We start from the raw sequence: 18370 nt of genomic DNA on the forward strand, positions 1-18370 counted from the left end.
TTAAATCTTTTTCACTGTACCATACATATCCAAACGACGTTGAGGGAAAACGGTAATCTGTTGACGAACTGACTCCACCAAAGAGAAATCTAAAATGGAAGAAAAAATATTTAGTTTTTATTTGTTTTAAATATGTATTTGCGGAATATTTTTAATGACTTTTGCATTGTCAGCCTTGTTATCATTATTCTACAACAGGTCGTATAAACTGATAAGATTGTCAATGTCTTGTAATCATTTCTAAAAACTTATAATCAAAATAATATAAACAGATATGTTTATAATGAATTACTAAAATCCACAGTAGTCGAATTTCATTGAAACTAGAACGAATAACATACGAATTTTTCTTCAAACCTGTATTGTTTTTTAACCCCAAGGGAATATAAACATTTTTTTTATTTATTTTAGTTCTATATTTAATTTGTATTCGGCAGGTGCGGTTTGGTTCTTTATCACATCAATATGTAAATTGTATGCTAAAATGTGTCGTTCATATTCCGACTGCTATTAGTCTTGTACAACAACAATACTAGCTTATGACATATACATTTTGAATCCAAATTTTGCAAGTCATCAGTCTACAGCGCAAAAACAAACCACCAGACCGAAATACTAATAAAAATATTTAAACAATTTATTTTTAAAATAAAACAAGAAAATACACCAGTATACACGGGTATATTTCCACATCTCATGCACATATGCCACTCTAACATAAGGTAGAAGGTACATATATTAAATTTGCCATTCTTTTTGATACTCCTCTAAATAATTGCCGGAGAAAATTCTATATCAATTTAGCCATGTTCCTTCGACCGTCTGTTAAAAGCACGATAGTGATCGTAACATTTAATATAAGGTTCTGAAATTTTGCACAGACTTTACTTGTACAACTAGGATGTTTGGTATTGCAAGCGGTATACTCCTGTTTAAATCACGTTAGAGATCGCAAATTTAAAAAAAGAGCTCTGAAATTTTGCACAGTCATTACCAGCACATCTGGAATGTTTGTTTTTGCTAGCGGTATACCGGTATTTTTGATGTTTTTCAAACGAATTGGCCTGAAGTAGGTTATAATTCTGTTTTATATCTGCCTACAAAGAACTGTCAATATTGGTCAATATTTTAGAGTAGCTCCCATATAACAGTATCTCCCAAATTTCGGTATTTTGGAGAACGTTTTTTTTTACCAAATTGGGTGCCAAATCTTCCTATCAAAAATTATCAATATCAGATTGGAATTTTGAAGATTTCAGTCATCTTTTTCAACCACCACACATCATTTCAGGTATATTCTACGTTGTAGCTTAACCCTTTCAGTGTTTTTGTCGAATATATTCGACATTTAAAATTACTATCTTCCTTTGTAATTTTTCGACTCGACTTTTTTGACTCTGAAAGGGTTAATATCAGATTGGAATTTTAAAGATTTCAGACATATTTTTCAACCGGTAAGTTCTAGGTCCTAGATCATTTCCGGTATGTTCTTGGTCCTAGCTCAATCTGAGTATCTAAAGTTTGGTATTACGTTTTCTCCTGGAAATCCCACCTTCTTTACAAAAGTTTAGAGGTATTGCAAAGAATGCTAAGCTTATTTATTAGCCGTACATTTAATTATAATTCTCCGTGGTATTTTTGGGCCCAACATTTGTTGAACAATGTCAAAGCCGCGAGGTGGAGGCTTCAGTAATTATTTATGGGATTTCTACATATTGAATAACAATTGGGGAAATCAGTGAATCTTTGGAGAGAGTCTCGGAGGAAATGACTCAGTGCCAGTGACCCCAAGATTGGTTAGTTGGAAATTTGTTGCACTCAAATTAACCCCTTTCTTATGTTTTAAACCATCTTGCATTAAAAGAGCATTCGATAAGGATAACTTGTTGATCTCTTATGTTGATATGTTGTTGATATGTATGCTATACTCAGAGACCCAGACAGACACGAGTAGTCTTAGCACAGCTAAGAATCAGAATGGTGCAATCGGGTCAATCCCTATAGGGCACGAATTGACGGCACAATACATAACATATACCAACCATTTGGACTAGGATATTTTGCACTAATTAAACTGCCCAAATCGCGGATAGAGCATTGGTTCGGTGTGGAGTTGCATTACCACCCGGTGCCTGTCCCATAGAAAAGAAGGAGTTTTATATGGGCTCCGCTCCTCATCCAAGGAGGCGATCACGTCCAAATACATGTGATCGATTGGTACCTGAATTTTGGTGTTGTTGTTGTAGCAGCCCTATTGCTTTTACACAATGGGCTGAGTTGACAGACTTTGATCGAGAAAGGCTCAGTTCGTTTAGGATCGTAGATCGCAAGGTAGATATCCACGTACTCTAAGCATCTCTGTCCAACTAAGCCTACGCACTTGTCACTGAATTTTCTATGAACGCAGCCTTTGCAGGTTGCAACCTTCCTCCATTTGGACACAGAGGAGTCAGAACCGGACAAAACCGCAATAACAACATTCCATCGATGCCTTTTTGATGGCTGGAAGCTTTACCTGGCTTCTTAGCTGGCATGACCCATCCTTATGACTAACTTTAAAAAACAAGTAAATACGTTATTAAGCCTTTATATCCTCCACCAACATGTTGGCACTCAAAATACATATAAGCGGTCGGGACCTTTACTGCATACTAAAGTTTGGAAATTTCTTCTAGAACCTCCAATATACTGAAAAATATATACCTATATTGAACGGAATTTCCTATATAGATCCTATATTCTGATTTTTTCTGCAAATCCGCATGTATTTTCTAATTGTTTTAGCACCAATTAACTTTGAATCCGTATTACAGCTATTTACTTTTTCGTATAAGTCCATACTGAGACTGGAAGACTCTACTATTGTCAAACATATTGCTGTTCGTTTCGTGATCAGCAGGACGGTAAAATATTTAAAAAAAAATCGGAGTTGAGTCCCTAAGACCAGCTTTTACGAAATATGTGGAAATTTCCAATAGCCAAAGCAGTATGGAATACTTTACCGTATAGCAGTTACATGCCGTAGACGGTAGCACTTAAAATGTACTCGCATTTAAGAGATGCAAATCATAGTGATATTATTGTTATGCAGACATAATTATCTGAAGTTTTTTTTTATTTTTTCACTTACCAATATCAGCAATGATGGTCTCTTCGTATTCTTTGGCCTGCTTGATTACCTTAGCCCAGGGATCGACAACCATGGAATTACCATAGGCTACATAATCAGCTGTTTCATCGCGGGCTGGTGAGATTGTTACCACATACAATTGATTGTCATTGGCACGGGCACGTTGTAATAATTCCCAATGCAAGGGACCGGAAGTCATATTGAAGGCAGCAGGATACATCAACATTTCACAACCTGCAAAAAACCGAGAATATATATTTAAAAGCCCTTTTGGAATTTTTATTTATTCAAGTAACATACCTTCAATTCTGTACAGCTTGGCCATTTCTTCGAAACGAATATCATAGCAAATGCCAATACCAATTTTATGACCATCAATTTCAATAATGGTAAATTGATTACCCGGCGACAGGGTATCAGATTCCTTGAAACGAATACCACCCTTAACATCGGTGTCATATAAATGTACCTTACGATGTTTGGCAATTAATTTACCCTCGGGACACCACACAGTACAGGTATTGTAGAGTTTGTTATCTTCACCCAATTCCGGGATGGAACCACCTACAATATACACGCCCAATTCCTTGGCCAATTCGGAAAGAGTTTTAGCTGATTCTCCGTTCGGAATGGTTTCGGCATATTCAGGGAAATATTTTGTCCCATAGGGTGAATTGAAACATTCTGGTAGTGCGACCAAACGGGGTTTGTGTTCCTTCACCGCTTCGCGAATCTTTTCCGAAGCATGTTGCAAATTGGCCAATTTATCTTTGGTCACTTTCAATTGTATCAGTGCCAATCTCATGACTGTGTCGATGAAATTAGAACCAGCAAAAATAGAAGAAAAAAGAGAACAGTTGTGAATCTCGCCAAGTATCATGGTTAAATGAGAAAGAGACTTACTTTGACTTGCAACTTTACTCATGGCTTTCGTCTTTTAATCAGTTCTTTTAGTTGTTTATGGAATTGTTGTTTGTGTTATGTGGTTTTAACGATATTTTATTATTATTATGTTGTTACTTAATATTTTTGTTTATGTTAATGCGTTGAGTGGCTGCGGTGGACTGATAAGACGACATTACCAACCAATAGCAACAATAACAACAGGTGATGCCCGAGTGGTGTTGCCAACCACAAGAACATTGCGAATTCTAATCAGTGCAAAAGCTTTTAATTCAATGTGTTTATGAAAGGGCCTTTTTTGTACGCGATTCATTATAGTTGGGGTTCGTGCGAACTAGAGACGTATAGCTATCATAATAATTTGGAGGCTGGTTTATTTGTGCCCACAATTTCCATTGTCAACAATTAGTGGAACTTTCCTTCGTGATAAGAAGCAAAACAACAATAATTGTGTCTGTTTGATATATACCAGAAACCACAATCAACGAAATTGTATAAACAAATTTTTGCGACAGTTGTCTTCTGTCTAGCCAAACAGACAACTACGTTTAGATTGCAATTTATTGTGCTCAACCAGTTCGGTGTCTCGTAAAGGGATCTGTAGCAGTTATTTTTGGAATACAACTAATTTGTATATTTTTTTAATACAACTAATTTGTATATTTTAATTTCAGGATACTCCATGTATCATTCTCCTGGCATAAAATTCGATTATCGGCATTAACTGGATCTATTTTGAGCATTTGCAAGTGTTATTAGCTGGGAAATCGAGAAGAAAATAACTGCATTGTTAATTGTGTTGAAGCCGAGAGATGTCATGCGATCGGGATAAAACCAATGATGTATAATCACTGAATTGAAGGAACATTAGGTTGGGTGGGTGAAGGAGGGACCAGTGTAATTGGTCCGTAGAAACATTGGTTGTTTCATCGTATTGAGTTAGTGTCTATTCAGCCTCTAGGATGATTCTATGGACAATTCTAAGCAACTTTGTTGAAGGAACCATAGGTCTATCTCGAGTTTCCCACTCTTCAGAAAATATGTTTTTCCCTATATCATCAGTTTGATTAAAAATTCGATTATGTTGTGTATATATGTGTATATTGGGGTTTTTGGGATCGATAAATTAATTTCTGATCTTTATTTTTAAATATGACCACCGCCATATATACATATTTAACTATTTTTCGTCTATTTTCTGAGAAAAATTACAAGTTTTTCGGTAAAATTGATAATCGAATTTTGAATCAGAATGATGTTATAGGGAAAATCATTTTTTAAAAATTGGGAGTCTCGAAAATCGAGATAGACCCATGGTTCCTTCACCAAAGTTGCTTAGAATTGTCGATAGAATCATCCTAGGTGCTGGATTTTTCGGCTCCATACAAATTGGCCCGCTCTAGTGTGTATAGTTCATTTTCTATGTAGTTTTTTTACTGCTTGTACCTTTATTATGTCCAAAAGGGGTTGTGCAACAGAGTTATTCTTCATAGAGAACTAATTTATTTTAGGTGCATCATTTAGAAAATTTCGAAATGTTCACTATAGGCAACACTTTTGATAGTGATTGCAACAAGAGAAAATGTTTTCTTGGATGTATTCAATATTTTCACAGATATATTAGGTTACAAAGTTTCAAACATATATCTACCTTTTAGACCCTTCACCAACTTAGAAATTACCGCCTGCCCGTCAGTTGAAATCGCGATAGAACTTGCAAATATTCAAGATTTACTCATACATTGCTACTATTTCTAAGATGTTTGGCATTGAAAAATGGAATATAAGGTGTCCCAATTTTCGGTATTTTGAGAATTTTAGTTACATTCTTTATACTAATTTTTTTGCTTCTCATTGCGCATTCTTAGCAGAAATTCTTAACATTTACCCACATTTAGGTATAGTCTCCATATGAGTATACCTAAATTTGCGAATAGACTGTAATATAAGAAATATTTAATATGGTTCTACGTTTATGTATATATTCCGTATTACGGTACCTCTAGTTTTCAGGATATTCTCTAATTTGTTTCATTGTGTGGAAAATGTTCTTACCAGAAATTATCAGTAGTTTTTTCGTCTTTAGTCCACTTTTTTTAGTATAAAATGTATAGGACTATATATCGTGTGTAGACAAAGTCTAAATATCTTTAAAAAAATCTTTAAGACTTAATAGGTTATTCGTATACGAAGAGTTTCGTCCAATTTGATAAACACGTGTTAGTTAAGCGAAGGCTTAACAGTAACATTTTAATTTTAAGTCCGTGGGCGTATTATACTTTTTAAATTGTGTCTTCCTTGTGAGCCGTCCGAAGACGAACTACATTATCAATATTAGTTCATCTTTGGATATAGCCTCCATATAAATGTTTCGCCACATAATAATACAAATGTTGATGATTCTAGTCGAATTTTCCAACCGATGTGATTATATTTTGGAATTTGGTATAACCCCTACATAACGATATTTTTAAGGTTTTAGGCACATTTGGGCTATACTATGACTGACATGTTTTTTTTTTTTTTTTTTGAGAATGAAATATACTTTATGCTGAAAATTTTAAGTGTAGGCCTATATTTTTACATAGCCTTCATAGTAAGTTCTAGATGATTTTAGGTATTTTGACCCTAGTCTCCTAGGATTTTGCAGAACATTTTATATCTAGGACCTAGACTGGATAGATATGTTAAGTAAGGCGACCAGATTTTGAAAATGAAAATATATGACAATAAGAAAAAAATATATCTTTAAGGGTACCCCCATTCTCGGTATCAATTTTTTGTATTTAATTCGAATCTACCATAATCTCAAGAACTCTCTGCTTGCAGCACCTCGAAATATATTCTTGATCAGAAAAATCTATGACGATTCACGCATGTCCGTCTGTTAAAATCATGATAGAGATCGCAATATTTAAGATAGAGCTCTGTATTTTAGGCCAGACATTGCGAGTACAACTAGGATGTTTGGTATTGCAAATAGAATATATCGGTCCACGTTTTCTTGTAGTCCTCATATAACGGTAAACCCCAATATTCAGTATTTTGGGGAATTTTGACATGTTTTTCCTCCGAACTGGCTGTATTTTGGTTCTCATTGAATAACACATACCCGTACCAAAAATTAATATTGACCCAAGTTTCAGGGCAGACCCATATGACGGTTCCATCCAATATTCGGTATTTTGGAAACTTTTTCCAACCGAATTGACTGTAATTTGGTATTTTGGATTCTCATTGAATAACACACATCCATACTAAAAATGATTAATATTGACTAACGTTGAAGGGCAGACCCCATAGTGTGGTAAAACCTATTATGAGGATTTTTGGCACGTTTCTCAATAAATCTGGCTGTAGGTTGGTATTTTGGGTTCTCATAACGGCATCACCACATCTCCGCACTAAAAATTATTAATATTACCCAAGTCGGTATTTTGAGTATTTTTGACACGTTTTTTAACCGAATCGGCGGTGAATTGATATTTTGCACTCTCATTGGCTGTCGATTTTGTCTTTACATATGCTTTTTATTTCGTTTTCTCTCTCATAAAAAACTCCCTGATTATTGTGGATTGAGAATTTACATTAAAGTAAATATAAGCCGAAAATGATAATTGAACCACCAAAGAATCTAAATATAGTTTTCTGACTTTTCCTGCATATCTTCTCAATCTTTATTTTGGCATAAGCCAAGCTAAGGCGACCAGGCTGCGGATCTTTTTAAAATGTTTACCATATGTTGAACTTCCTGATTTATGGGACTCCAAAGCTCCGCGGATCGTTTCGAAATGTTTACCATATGTTGAGGTACATATGGTATTGAAAATGGCCTATAGCGGTTCACGTTTTGGTATAGTCAAATATTCGTTTTTGGGCACGTTATTCATTCAAATTCAATTTAATTTTATATTTTGGATTCACATTGAGTCTCTACCTAAAATTATAAGCGTTAATTATTCGGTTTTTTGAGCACGTTTTTCAATCGGATTGACTATAACTTAATATATTAAGTTCTTATTGGTAATCTTCCTACTTAAATATAAAGATACTGTATATTGAGGATGGTTGTCAACCGTCACGCGTCATTTTCGGTATGTTCAAGGTGGTAGCTCAATTTTCCGACCTGAGTGTCAGTAGTTTGATGTTTCTTTTTCTCCTAGCAGCAATTTACCATGACATAACCCCAATGTGAAATTTTAAGTATTTTGAATGCCCATTTCATGGTGAGTGGGTATACAAATGTTGGACCGGTCGAAATTAATGTGGTTTTTATTTGTGTTTTTTATTTTATATTTTATTTTTATAAGTAAATTTATTTAAAAATTACAAATTATGTTGTCTATGCCACGTACATACATATGTCTGTGTGTGTGTGTTAATACAATTGTTATTTCATTTAAACATATAAAGCTACATAGAATATTATAAGAAGAAAACTTATTTAAAAAAATCAAAATTAAAAGATAGATATTATGCTATTTTACATAAAAAATAGAAGTACAAAAGAAGGTGGGGTTGGGGGATTATATGTGGGATATAAAATTGTTTGGGGACAGTTCACAGATACAATTGTAGATCTATCTATAAGTTAGAGTACGACATCAGTTCTTTCTTTCAAATAAAACGGGGAAGGGTTTATCCTTGGGTGGCTGCAACCAATTGTCCTCGGAATATTTAACATTATTTTCAGTCTCAATAACATGGAAAGTGTAGGCGTGGCGACTCTTTTGTGAGCGATTCGAATCACTTTTATGAACCACATTGCCGTGGATAATAATGCAGGTGCCTAGAAAAAAATTAAATTATTAATATCACACATAAAATGTATATGTCTATGTCTGCAATCTTACCTTTACTACATTGTATGGGTGTAAAACTAGAATGAGGATAAATCGGTGCAGCTCTATCGTAAATCATCAATTCCTGTGAATCCTTTTCGGGATTACGAATATAACGACGATGCACTCCACTCTGATGGGAGCCCTTAATGAATTGCAAGCAACCATTTTGCAGAGTACAATCTTCCAATGCAAACCAAAAGCCAATGGCCGAATTGGGTTCCGTATGTAAATACCAGGAATCTTGATGGGGAATAACTTCACCACCAACTTTGGGATTCTTATAGATGTACATGCTCTGACAGATGGCAGGTCTATTGAAATTCAATTGCCAGCAGATTTCCTTAACACGATTACAAAAACTAATTTTATTGAAGACAGGATTTTCCACATGCAAAGCATGACCGACTTTATTCAAAGCCTGCATTGGATCGACCAATAATTCTCCATTCTCTCCAATGGCTCCATCTTCAAAGAAATATCGCACTTTGTCGCCCGATTCAAGGAAGTAGGTTTCCTTACTTTGCGCGTCTGAATGATTGCGGGTATCGAAAACTTTACGATTTTCTTGTGGTGCATCCATACAAAGGGCGCGTCCCGCTTTGTAGAGTTCATCTACCTCATCGGGTGTTAGGAAATCTTCAAGTACAATGTAACCATTTTGGTTAATCTGAAATTAGAGGAAAAAAATAAAATTATCAAATTTAATTGAAGATTTAAAAAAAAAATTACTTTTTTTGATTTTGACTTGATTTTGAATTATAAGAATTTTTGGTCTTTAAAAATCCACGCCTATTATTCTGAAGATTCTTAAAAAAAAATTACTTTTTTTGATTTTGACTTGATTTTGAATTATAAGAATTTTTGGTCTTTAACGCCTATTATTGTGAAGATTCTTCCGAAAATTTTATTTTAAAATCCACAAAAATATTATATTTCAAAGATTTTGAATACAATTAATGCATGCATGGCAAATACATTGTAAGGGGGTTATCAGAATCCGTATAAAATATTAATTGCATATTGGAATAAGTTCTCTTTGTTCTAAATAAGGTGGTAAAATTATTGCGCATTTTCAACGTGAATTGAACAGAGAAAATTTCCCTTCCATAATCTGCAAAATTTATTACCAAATGAATACACCCTTTGAAAGGTGGCACACGTGGGTGATGCCAATCACATTTATTAGCTGTGTCATAATTTTTTTCTATAATTTACGCTTTGTTTATAAACAATTTATTATGCAAAAAATAACTATAATATTTCTTATTAGTATTCTTATCAGTTTGATATTATTTAATTCCATTTACTTGGAATTATTACACATTATCGAATGGAATTGAGTCTTTGGGTTTTAGAGAACTAACGACGTGTGTCAATTTTCGTAATGATATTAAATAAGAATCCAATTGCATACAAACTGGCTGGTATGTGTAAACGAGATGTGTGTTATTGTTATGACATTTGATTGTAGTATTGTGTAACCGACATAGTTATTTTGTAACTGACAAATCAGTCTACCCTGCTGACCTACTGCAATTATGGGTATTAAAGAGTGAATGATTCTAAGTCACTCTCTGGTCGTGTGTTTTTGTATGTCACTTATTTGATTATTAAATCATACAATGCACACTATGATGTTATGTATGTAGGCAATCCCCGTTGCATGCGTGATAAGAATGCTTCAATGAAATGCTGGTCTAGACATTAAAACTTTTGCCCGCACAATCAATCAGAGCCAAGCGATCATTAACCATCCTAGTGATAGCAAATGGAAAATTTTTCTGCCTCAATTTATGTTTTTGCGTTGTGCCTTTTTTTATTGCATTTTGCATTTACATATGTTTATTGTTATTATGTATTAATTTGTATAATAAATTTTAACGGATGTAGTGGTTCTGAACGACATCACCTTTTTTGGGTGTGAATGGCAGGCAAGCAAGCAAACGCCTCGTGTCAATTCACATCAAAGAACGTCGTTACGTTACGTTATGCTGAATTGTTAACACGTAATAACGAGCAAACGGCTTGAGAATAATAATTTTTTTTAAATACGATTTTTGTTTTATTTTTCAATATCATGTAATCAAATGTAGCATTTAATTAATGTAAATTGACTACATAATTTGCACACGAGCAATATTCCACACAATTTATTATTATAATTTTTAATTAATGATGTGATTTATTATATATATTATTAATTTTTTTAGTGATATTTTGTTAATAGGTTCTTAATATTTTTTTATTAATTGCGAGCGGCCCCAAAATTATGGTTTCTATTAAAAAGAATGGAAGGACATGGAGACCTATAGTCGTGGATTTTTAAAGAATATTTTTGTTAGGATGTCGATCTCTTTCTAGAATAATTTTCGAACGATTTTGAGATCAGCAATGATTTCTTACAGAATTTTTTCAAAAGGACTATAAGAGCAACAAACGGGGATTTGTAAAATAATATTTTTGGAATGACTTTGATACCGACAAAATCGATTTTTTGAGAATATTTTCAAATCCAAAAATGTAGATTTCAATAATTTATAAAAGACTTTCAGGGCAACAAAAGTGGATTTTTTATAATGTTTTGGAAGGATGTTGTGGCCAACAACATTTTCGGATGGATTTTGTGCCAACAAATTAGGATTTTTTGAAATGGTTAAGGAAGAGCATTTAATTATACCCTTCACCCTTTTTGAGAATATTCATTTATGATCTGAATTGAATGAATGGGAAAAATCGGTTCAGAGTTAGATATATCTTCCATATATATTTTGGTCCGATTTACTGTAAATGGTACACCAAAGTCCCTATATATTTTCGATTTGCACGAAATTAGGCACAGCGCACTGGATTAAGAATAGAATAATGTTTGTTAAGTTTCTTGAAAATAGGTTCAGATTTAGATATAAATCTCATATATATTTTCGCCCGATCTTATGTAAATGGTGTACCAAAGTCCCTATATATCTTTCGAATTGGACGAAGTTTGACATATCATATTGAATTAAGTCTAGAATGATGTATGTTAAGTTTCGTAAAAATTGGTTCAGATTTAGATATAGCTCCCATATATAGTTTCGTCCGATTTACTGTAAATAGTGCACCAAAGGCCCCATATATCTTTCGATTTGCACGAAATTTTGCACAGCGTACTGGATTAAGCCTAGAATGATGTTTGTTAAGTTTCTTGAAAAAAGGTTCAGATTTAGATATAGCTCCCATATATATTTTCGCCCGATCTTATGTAAATGGTGTACCAAAGTTCCTATATATTTTTCGAATTGAACGATGTTTGTTAAGTTTCTTGAAAATCGGTTCAGATTTAGATGTAGCTCCCATATATTTCGCCCGATTTAATTTTAATATTTAATTTTGCACGAAATTTGACATAGCCTATTGAATTTAGTCTAGAATGATGTGTGTAAAGTTTCCTGAAAATTGTCCGATTTTAGGAACCAAAGTTAGGCCGATTGCCACACAATTTTGCACAACGTACTAAAGTTTGTGTAACATAATAGCTGTGTTCCCAAACCTGCAATATAGTACTATATTGTACTAGTTTTGCAATTTTTGCTAGAAAAGCGTTTCCTTACGTCGAAAAGTAGGAAAAATTGAAGTTAAATTGTGATGTGAAGATGAATGTGTGTACATTGGTCCAAAATGTCTTGGGCTTAAGTCAATTTTAGGGGCTCCACTTGGATCGCTTTGACATTTTTACAGTAAGTAGTCCTCGGTGAACTGATTACAGTGATATATATTTTATAGGGAGAAATGCATACTTCCCGCGATATGGGCCTTAAAAAGTACCCGATATAACCTTTTAATGATACCGATATTGCCTTGGTGGCAATAGAAAAAGGGTTGTTTTAAAGAAAATATGTTCCGAAATTTCAAGGCCAATCTCTCGGGAAGTATGCATTTCCCTACATGAAATTTATATATCTGTGATCCGAGTGGAGCCCTTAAACTTGACTTGTTCCATATCTTGTTGTTCAAGTTTGCTAAAACATTCCAATCAAAATATCTACCAATTTCAATAGCATTAACATTATGGGAGCGTCCAGCCATGTAAACCTTTCCGGACTCGGAGTCGTCGGAAACTCCACTTCCAAATATTCCATAATGTTTTCCTCTAAATTATACAAATAAAAAATAAACAATAAATATTAATATTATCAAAATCACGCAATGGACGCCGTTTATTTTTTGTTTTTTTGTGCATTAGGTTTCTTTTTTTGTCCTTAACAAATGAAATATTTGATTTTGACGTTTCTTTATGTTTTAACTATTTTTCGATCCTTTACTTTTTGCGCAAATCTTGTATGTGAGAGTAATTTTGGATAGTTCGCTCTTTTACTAGCTTTACTATCAAAAAGTAGATATTAGGTTCGTTCGTTTACTTTCCCAGTAATATTTACTCAGTAAGAATTTGCAGAGAGTAAATACGAATTTGTCCTTTTCAAGAGAGAAAACTGCAAAAAGTAAACGAACAACATCCAGTAAAAAGATTGTTTCGACACAGCTGATTAAAACAACAAACAAATTGGCGCAAACTATAAGACAGCATTTTTATTAGAAAAATGGATAACAAGCGGAAAATTGATGTTGTTTGTTCCCCATAAACATTTAAAAGGGTTGTGACCTGTTATTCCTGTATCTGCAATTGATATGGGGGTGGACATAACCGATGGTGTTCCAGACATGTTAGGGATGCACACTTTTTTGTTTCGATTTGGAACCTAAAAAATCGTTCGCCAATTACTCTTATTACTCTTATTTTTAAATACTTGCGTTTTCTTCATCCATTTTGGTATTTAATGATACAAAATCAAAATAAAATTCACAAAACAATCAATTTTCTTGAGAACAATTTTTTGTTTGTTTACAAAACATAACAAAACAGCTGATTAAATATCAGCTGATGGTACAAGAAAATTCTTACTGAGTAAATTTTCCTTGTAAGAATTTGCAAATACTCAGTAACACAACTGTCAAATCTGCTCTCTCAATTCACTCTCTTTTACTGGACTTTTGGGCAAACGAACAACATTTTGTAATAATTTGTACAAATTATTGAGTAAACGAACGAACCTATTGCTCCCATATGTATTTTCTTCCAATTTACAATTCCAAATGATTTGTTATAAAATATTATTAAGGAATTTGAGAGCGCTAAATGTATACTTAAAAAATACTTCTGGGAGGACTTTGAGAAGAAAGGAGAGCAATGGATTTGTTAGGAATATTTTTGAAAGGATTTTGAGATCAAATATCGCGGTTTCTAAGAATATTAGTTAAGGGCGTGAATGAAAAAAAAAAAATAATAATAAAAATACATACATTTTTAGAATGACTTTGAGACTATGTCAGTAGATTTTAGGGTTTTTTTGTTGGAAACACTTGCAATAATATATTAGAACATTTCCCCCTCAAATTCACCTGTATATACTACGTGACAAATACTATATACTACGTGACAAGCGATGCAATTGTTGTTTGATGAAATATTTCAAACATGACATTTTCAAATGTAATGAAAATCACAAACGCAGGTGTATCGAAATAGCATATCGAATACAGTATTAAAATAAAAATATAAATCTCTTATATGATATTGTTATTGTCTTTAACAATTGAAATTAATTGCAAAAATTAGCCAATTATAGAACAAATAAAATTCATTGTTTTTGTTTCTCTTCTCATTTCGAAATTGGGTGAAAGTGAAGAAAGTTCTACAAATCATTTTGATGTCTTTGCGCCAAATAAAAAATAACATTAGTGCGCCTGTTTGTCTGGCGAATTTGGTGGTGGCGGGTGACATGTGCACGAGTATGACAATTTCCCTTTCATCTGATTGTTTTATTTATTTTTAAATCATTGATTTTGAATATTCTTAGCATTAATTTTTCAATGCTCCCCAACCCGCTGCTCCAAGAAAACGCATGGGGATTATGTTCTGCTGACTTGTTTGTCATTTTCAGCACTTTGTTATTATTTCTTACTTTTTTATAAATAACCCAGAGAAGTATAGGTGCTCTATTTTGTGTTTGGGTACACTTTTTGATGGCAAATTAGTATTCAATGGCGAGACTGGCCAGTAAAAGGTGTCCACGGCCAACGCCAACTACGACATTAAATTCAAAGCACACAAAAAATACAAATCTATAGAAAAAATTACGTCAAATAGTTGGTGTGTATGTATGTACATTGTCCGGCAACAGATGTTTGCAATTTTCAATTTATTTATTGTTGTTGTTATTTTGTGGGGTTTCTTTTTGTGTGTGTGTGTGTTTTTGTGATTTAGCGTTTAAGTTAAGGAAGCGGAAAGACTTGACAATTTGAAATTGTTTTAATTAATGAAAACGGCTTTAAGGTGGGTGGATTCTAATACGATTTGTATAATTAGTTTTGAATTAAATCTAATAAAAATAATTTTATTCGGATGTACATTTTGAAGGCTTTTAAACGGAAGTATGGCACAAGTAGATTTTAATTAAATTAAACTCAATAATATAGTATTTCATTAAAAAAAATTATATATATAGAGATAAATTAAATAATCCAAATAGATGGATAAGAATAGTTTTAAGGACAGTTTCAAAAAATACATTTGTCTTTGAATGCCAAAAACACCGCTCTGTGCAAAACCTATCCATACTGGAACATGTTGAGTTTAGGGGTTCATATCCGATATATGACGGAGTTATAAGCATCAGATTTTCGAAACTTCAGAGGTCCATATCTCCGGAAGTATGGCCATGAAAGTCATACATTTTCGTGATCAGAACAATTCGAGATGAGCCCCTAAACTCAACTTGTTCTAGTATGGATAAGTTTTTTACAGATATGGGAGCTAATGGTAAAATTAGACTAAAATCTTAAAACAGCCGAAAATGGATGTTGCCGAAAATGGATGGGTTGGAAAGTGTCACTAAAACCCTACAAAATATTGAAGGGTATTATTGCGGGCCTTCATATGTCGAAGCATGCAGCTATGTTAAAATTTTTCTAAAAAGATAATTTACAGGAAATGGGGTGACACATTTAAAAGGAAGATCTGTGAATACATGAACCAATACCGAAAATATTCTGCACAAATGTATTTCACCCAATGGGTTGAAAAATGCGACTAACAATATGTGGCCGATATTTAACATTTAAAAACTTAATATAGGTTTGGAAAAATATTACAGTTATTTCAAACATTATATAGGTCAAAGTGTTAGGTTTTGCAAACTATGGCTGAATTCGGATACTCGGTTCGCATTATACAGTCGACTCCGCTTTACTGAAATGGAAAAAAATCTGGATGTTTGTTTCAGTTATTCGATGTTTTCACTTAACGGAGTTCGGTTAACTGAAAATAATTTCAGTTATCCGAACTTCTCATAAGCGAAAATTATTTCTGTTTTAGGAATTTCAATAATTCTTATTTTATATCGAATTCGTAGGTATCACATTTTATGAAAATAGACGACAGAAATTGAAACTGGTTGGCTGGTTAGGGTGGACTTTGAAGATGTGTATTCCTCCATCAAAATAGTCTGTCATTATCCTTCATTCTCATGATTTTCAGTAATGCGGAGTGATTTGAAAGGAAATTGCAATATTTGACTCCAAAAGCTATTTCAGTTATCCGATATTTTCAGTTATGCGAAGTTTCACTTATGCGGTGTAAATTGTGAGCGATTAACCTAAAATGTAATGTTGCAGGAAATAAATTTCACTTATCCGATATTTTTCAGCTAAGCGACTTACAGTAAAGCGGAGTCGATTGTATTATAAAATTAATTTTCGGCGAAGCTTTGAACATTTTGCGGGGGAGAGACCAGAAGCAGTGGGCCGATCTTACCCAACATTGAACTTAATTCAAGTTTGAAAGGAGTATTACAATGTATAAAGTCTCGATTTACAAATGTCCAGCCAGACAGACGGACATTTGTAAATCGACCCCAAATTGTCTGAAACGGATTTGGTCCAAAGAAACTAGGGGTATAAAAAACAATACTACGTTGAATCATCGAATTCAGCAATATTTTAAACATTTTGTCGGGGAATTTACCAGAGGGAGTCGACGGATCTTTCCCAAATTCGAACAAAATCGATATTTTCATCAGCCAGCCAAACATACGGACATTTGTAAATCGACTCCAAATTATCTGAAACGGAGTTGGCCCAAAAATTTTGGGGTATAAAAACGATGTTTCGATGAGACATATTTTTATCGTAGCAAAGTGTATATACCATATTTAACCATAGGGCTAAGGGAATAATTTTTATATTGCCCACCATGGGTTAAAACATAGTTACTACTGTTAAACAGACATCTGTGTGAGTATTATAAATTGCATCTGAGTCGTCTTCATTCGCATATTGTCATTTCACTATTGTTTTTTATTGTACGAAAAATATTTGCAAACTAATGCGGATTAATAACAAATGTCAACGCAATTCATATTTGCAGAAATATAAATTACAGTACATGACAAAGGAATGGAGAAGAGAGTGGCTGAAATTCGACACTTGTTAAACGAAGTTTTTTATTTATCAGAAACACGAAATGACAAATATCAGAATGGAAATATCAGAAATGGAAAGGGGTCTTGTTATGTTGGCTATGTAAAAATATCGACCTATAGAATTGTATTCTGATATATTTATTTATATATTTTTATGGAGTCTCTGACGAGTATTTCGAATTGTTGAAAAACGCAATGACAAATTTAATATATACTCAACCCCATGGTGAAGGGTATTCAGATATTAGTTAATTGAGGGGAAAATACCCAAAGAAATATACCGATGTAGCGTATCTATGAGCGGTATAAATTTGAAGATGTACAAAATTTGGACCCAATAACATATTTTTGTTTCAAAATATTTGTCATTTGTTGTCGAGGTAACAGAAAGGGCGAAAAATCGGATATTTGAATTCCTATGAGATTAACATATTTTTTAATATTGATCCCTTGCAATCTCTATATTTATAGATGTTTGAATCTGTAAGAATCATCTATTAATCCATTTTTTTTTCAATTTGTCTTTAAAAATTCGATAAATCACCAACCAATATATTCAATACTCTTTCAACTGCACACAACATTCCTTTTATTATGCACTGTATCACCTCCAACTTTGAGTATGAACCTTTTATTATGCACTGTATCACCTCCAACTTTGAGTATGAACCTAATTTGTTGTAGTTTTTCATAAGCAATTGTTTATTCTTTTATTTACCTTTTTGTGTATTGTGTATCAAAAGTACAGTGACCCGAATCGAAAGGCTCTTTTATTAGGTTTTCTTTTCTTCTGCAGATAATGTTTACACAATTGGTATTTTATAATAACATAATCATACACACGCTCGCCCATTGTGAAGGTACTTCAGTTTTCCATTTAATTGCCATACACATAAACAAATTTGAACTTTGTTTATTTTATACTCCTCCAACTGATATGTCTCGAAAGAAAACATGTATCTTGAAAAATCCATTTA

The 18370-nt window shown here is 33.2% G+C and overlaps 2 protein-coding genes across 2 annotated transcripts; both read right to left on the reverse strand.

Annotated features, from left to right (window-relative positions):
• On the reverse strand, positions 1-4010 carry LOC133329760 (omega-amidase NIT2-like). Its single transcript, XM_061538224.1, has 3 exons — positions 3431-4010; positions 3131-3364; positions 1-89 (listed from the first exon to the last, which is right to left on the reverse strand). The coding sequence occupies exons 1-3, from the start codon at positions 4008-4010 to the stop codon at positions 1-3; spliced, it is 903 nt and encodes a 300-aa protein (XP_061394208.1).
• Positions 4011-8598: 4588 nt separating this feature from the next.
• On the reverse strand, positions 8599-9544 carry LOC133329757 (phytanoyl-CoA dioxygenase domain-containing protein 1-like; the record flags this gene model as incomplete). The annotated part of the gene is made up of 2 exons (XM_061538221.1): positions 8599-8822; positions 8887-9544. Coding segments are annotated over 2 exons (843 nt in total), but the record flags the coding sequence as incomplete, so codon positions are not given.
• Between the last annotated feature and the right edge of the window lie 8826 nt (positions 9545-18370).

Source organism: Musca vetustissima, unplaced genomic scaffold (assembly GCF_032173495.1).
Source record: "Musca vetustissima isolate MV318-11 ecotype Yass unplaced genomic scaffold, APGP_CSIRO_Mvet_v1 utg436378, whole genome shotgun sequence".
Lineage (NCBI taxonomy): Eukaryota > Metazoa > Arthropoda > Insecta > Diptera > Muscidae > Musca > Musca vetustissima.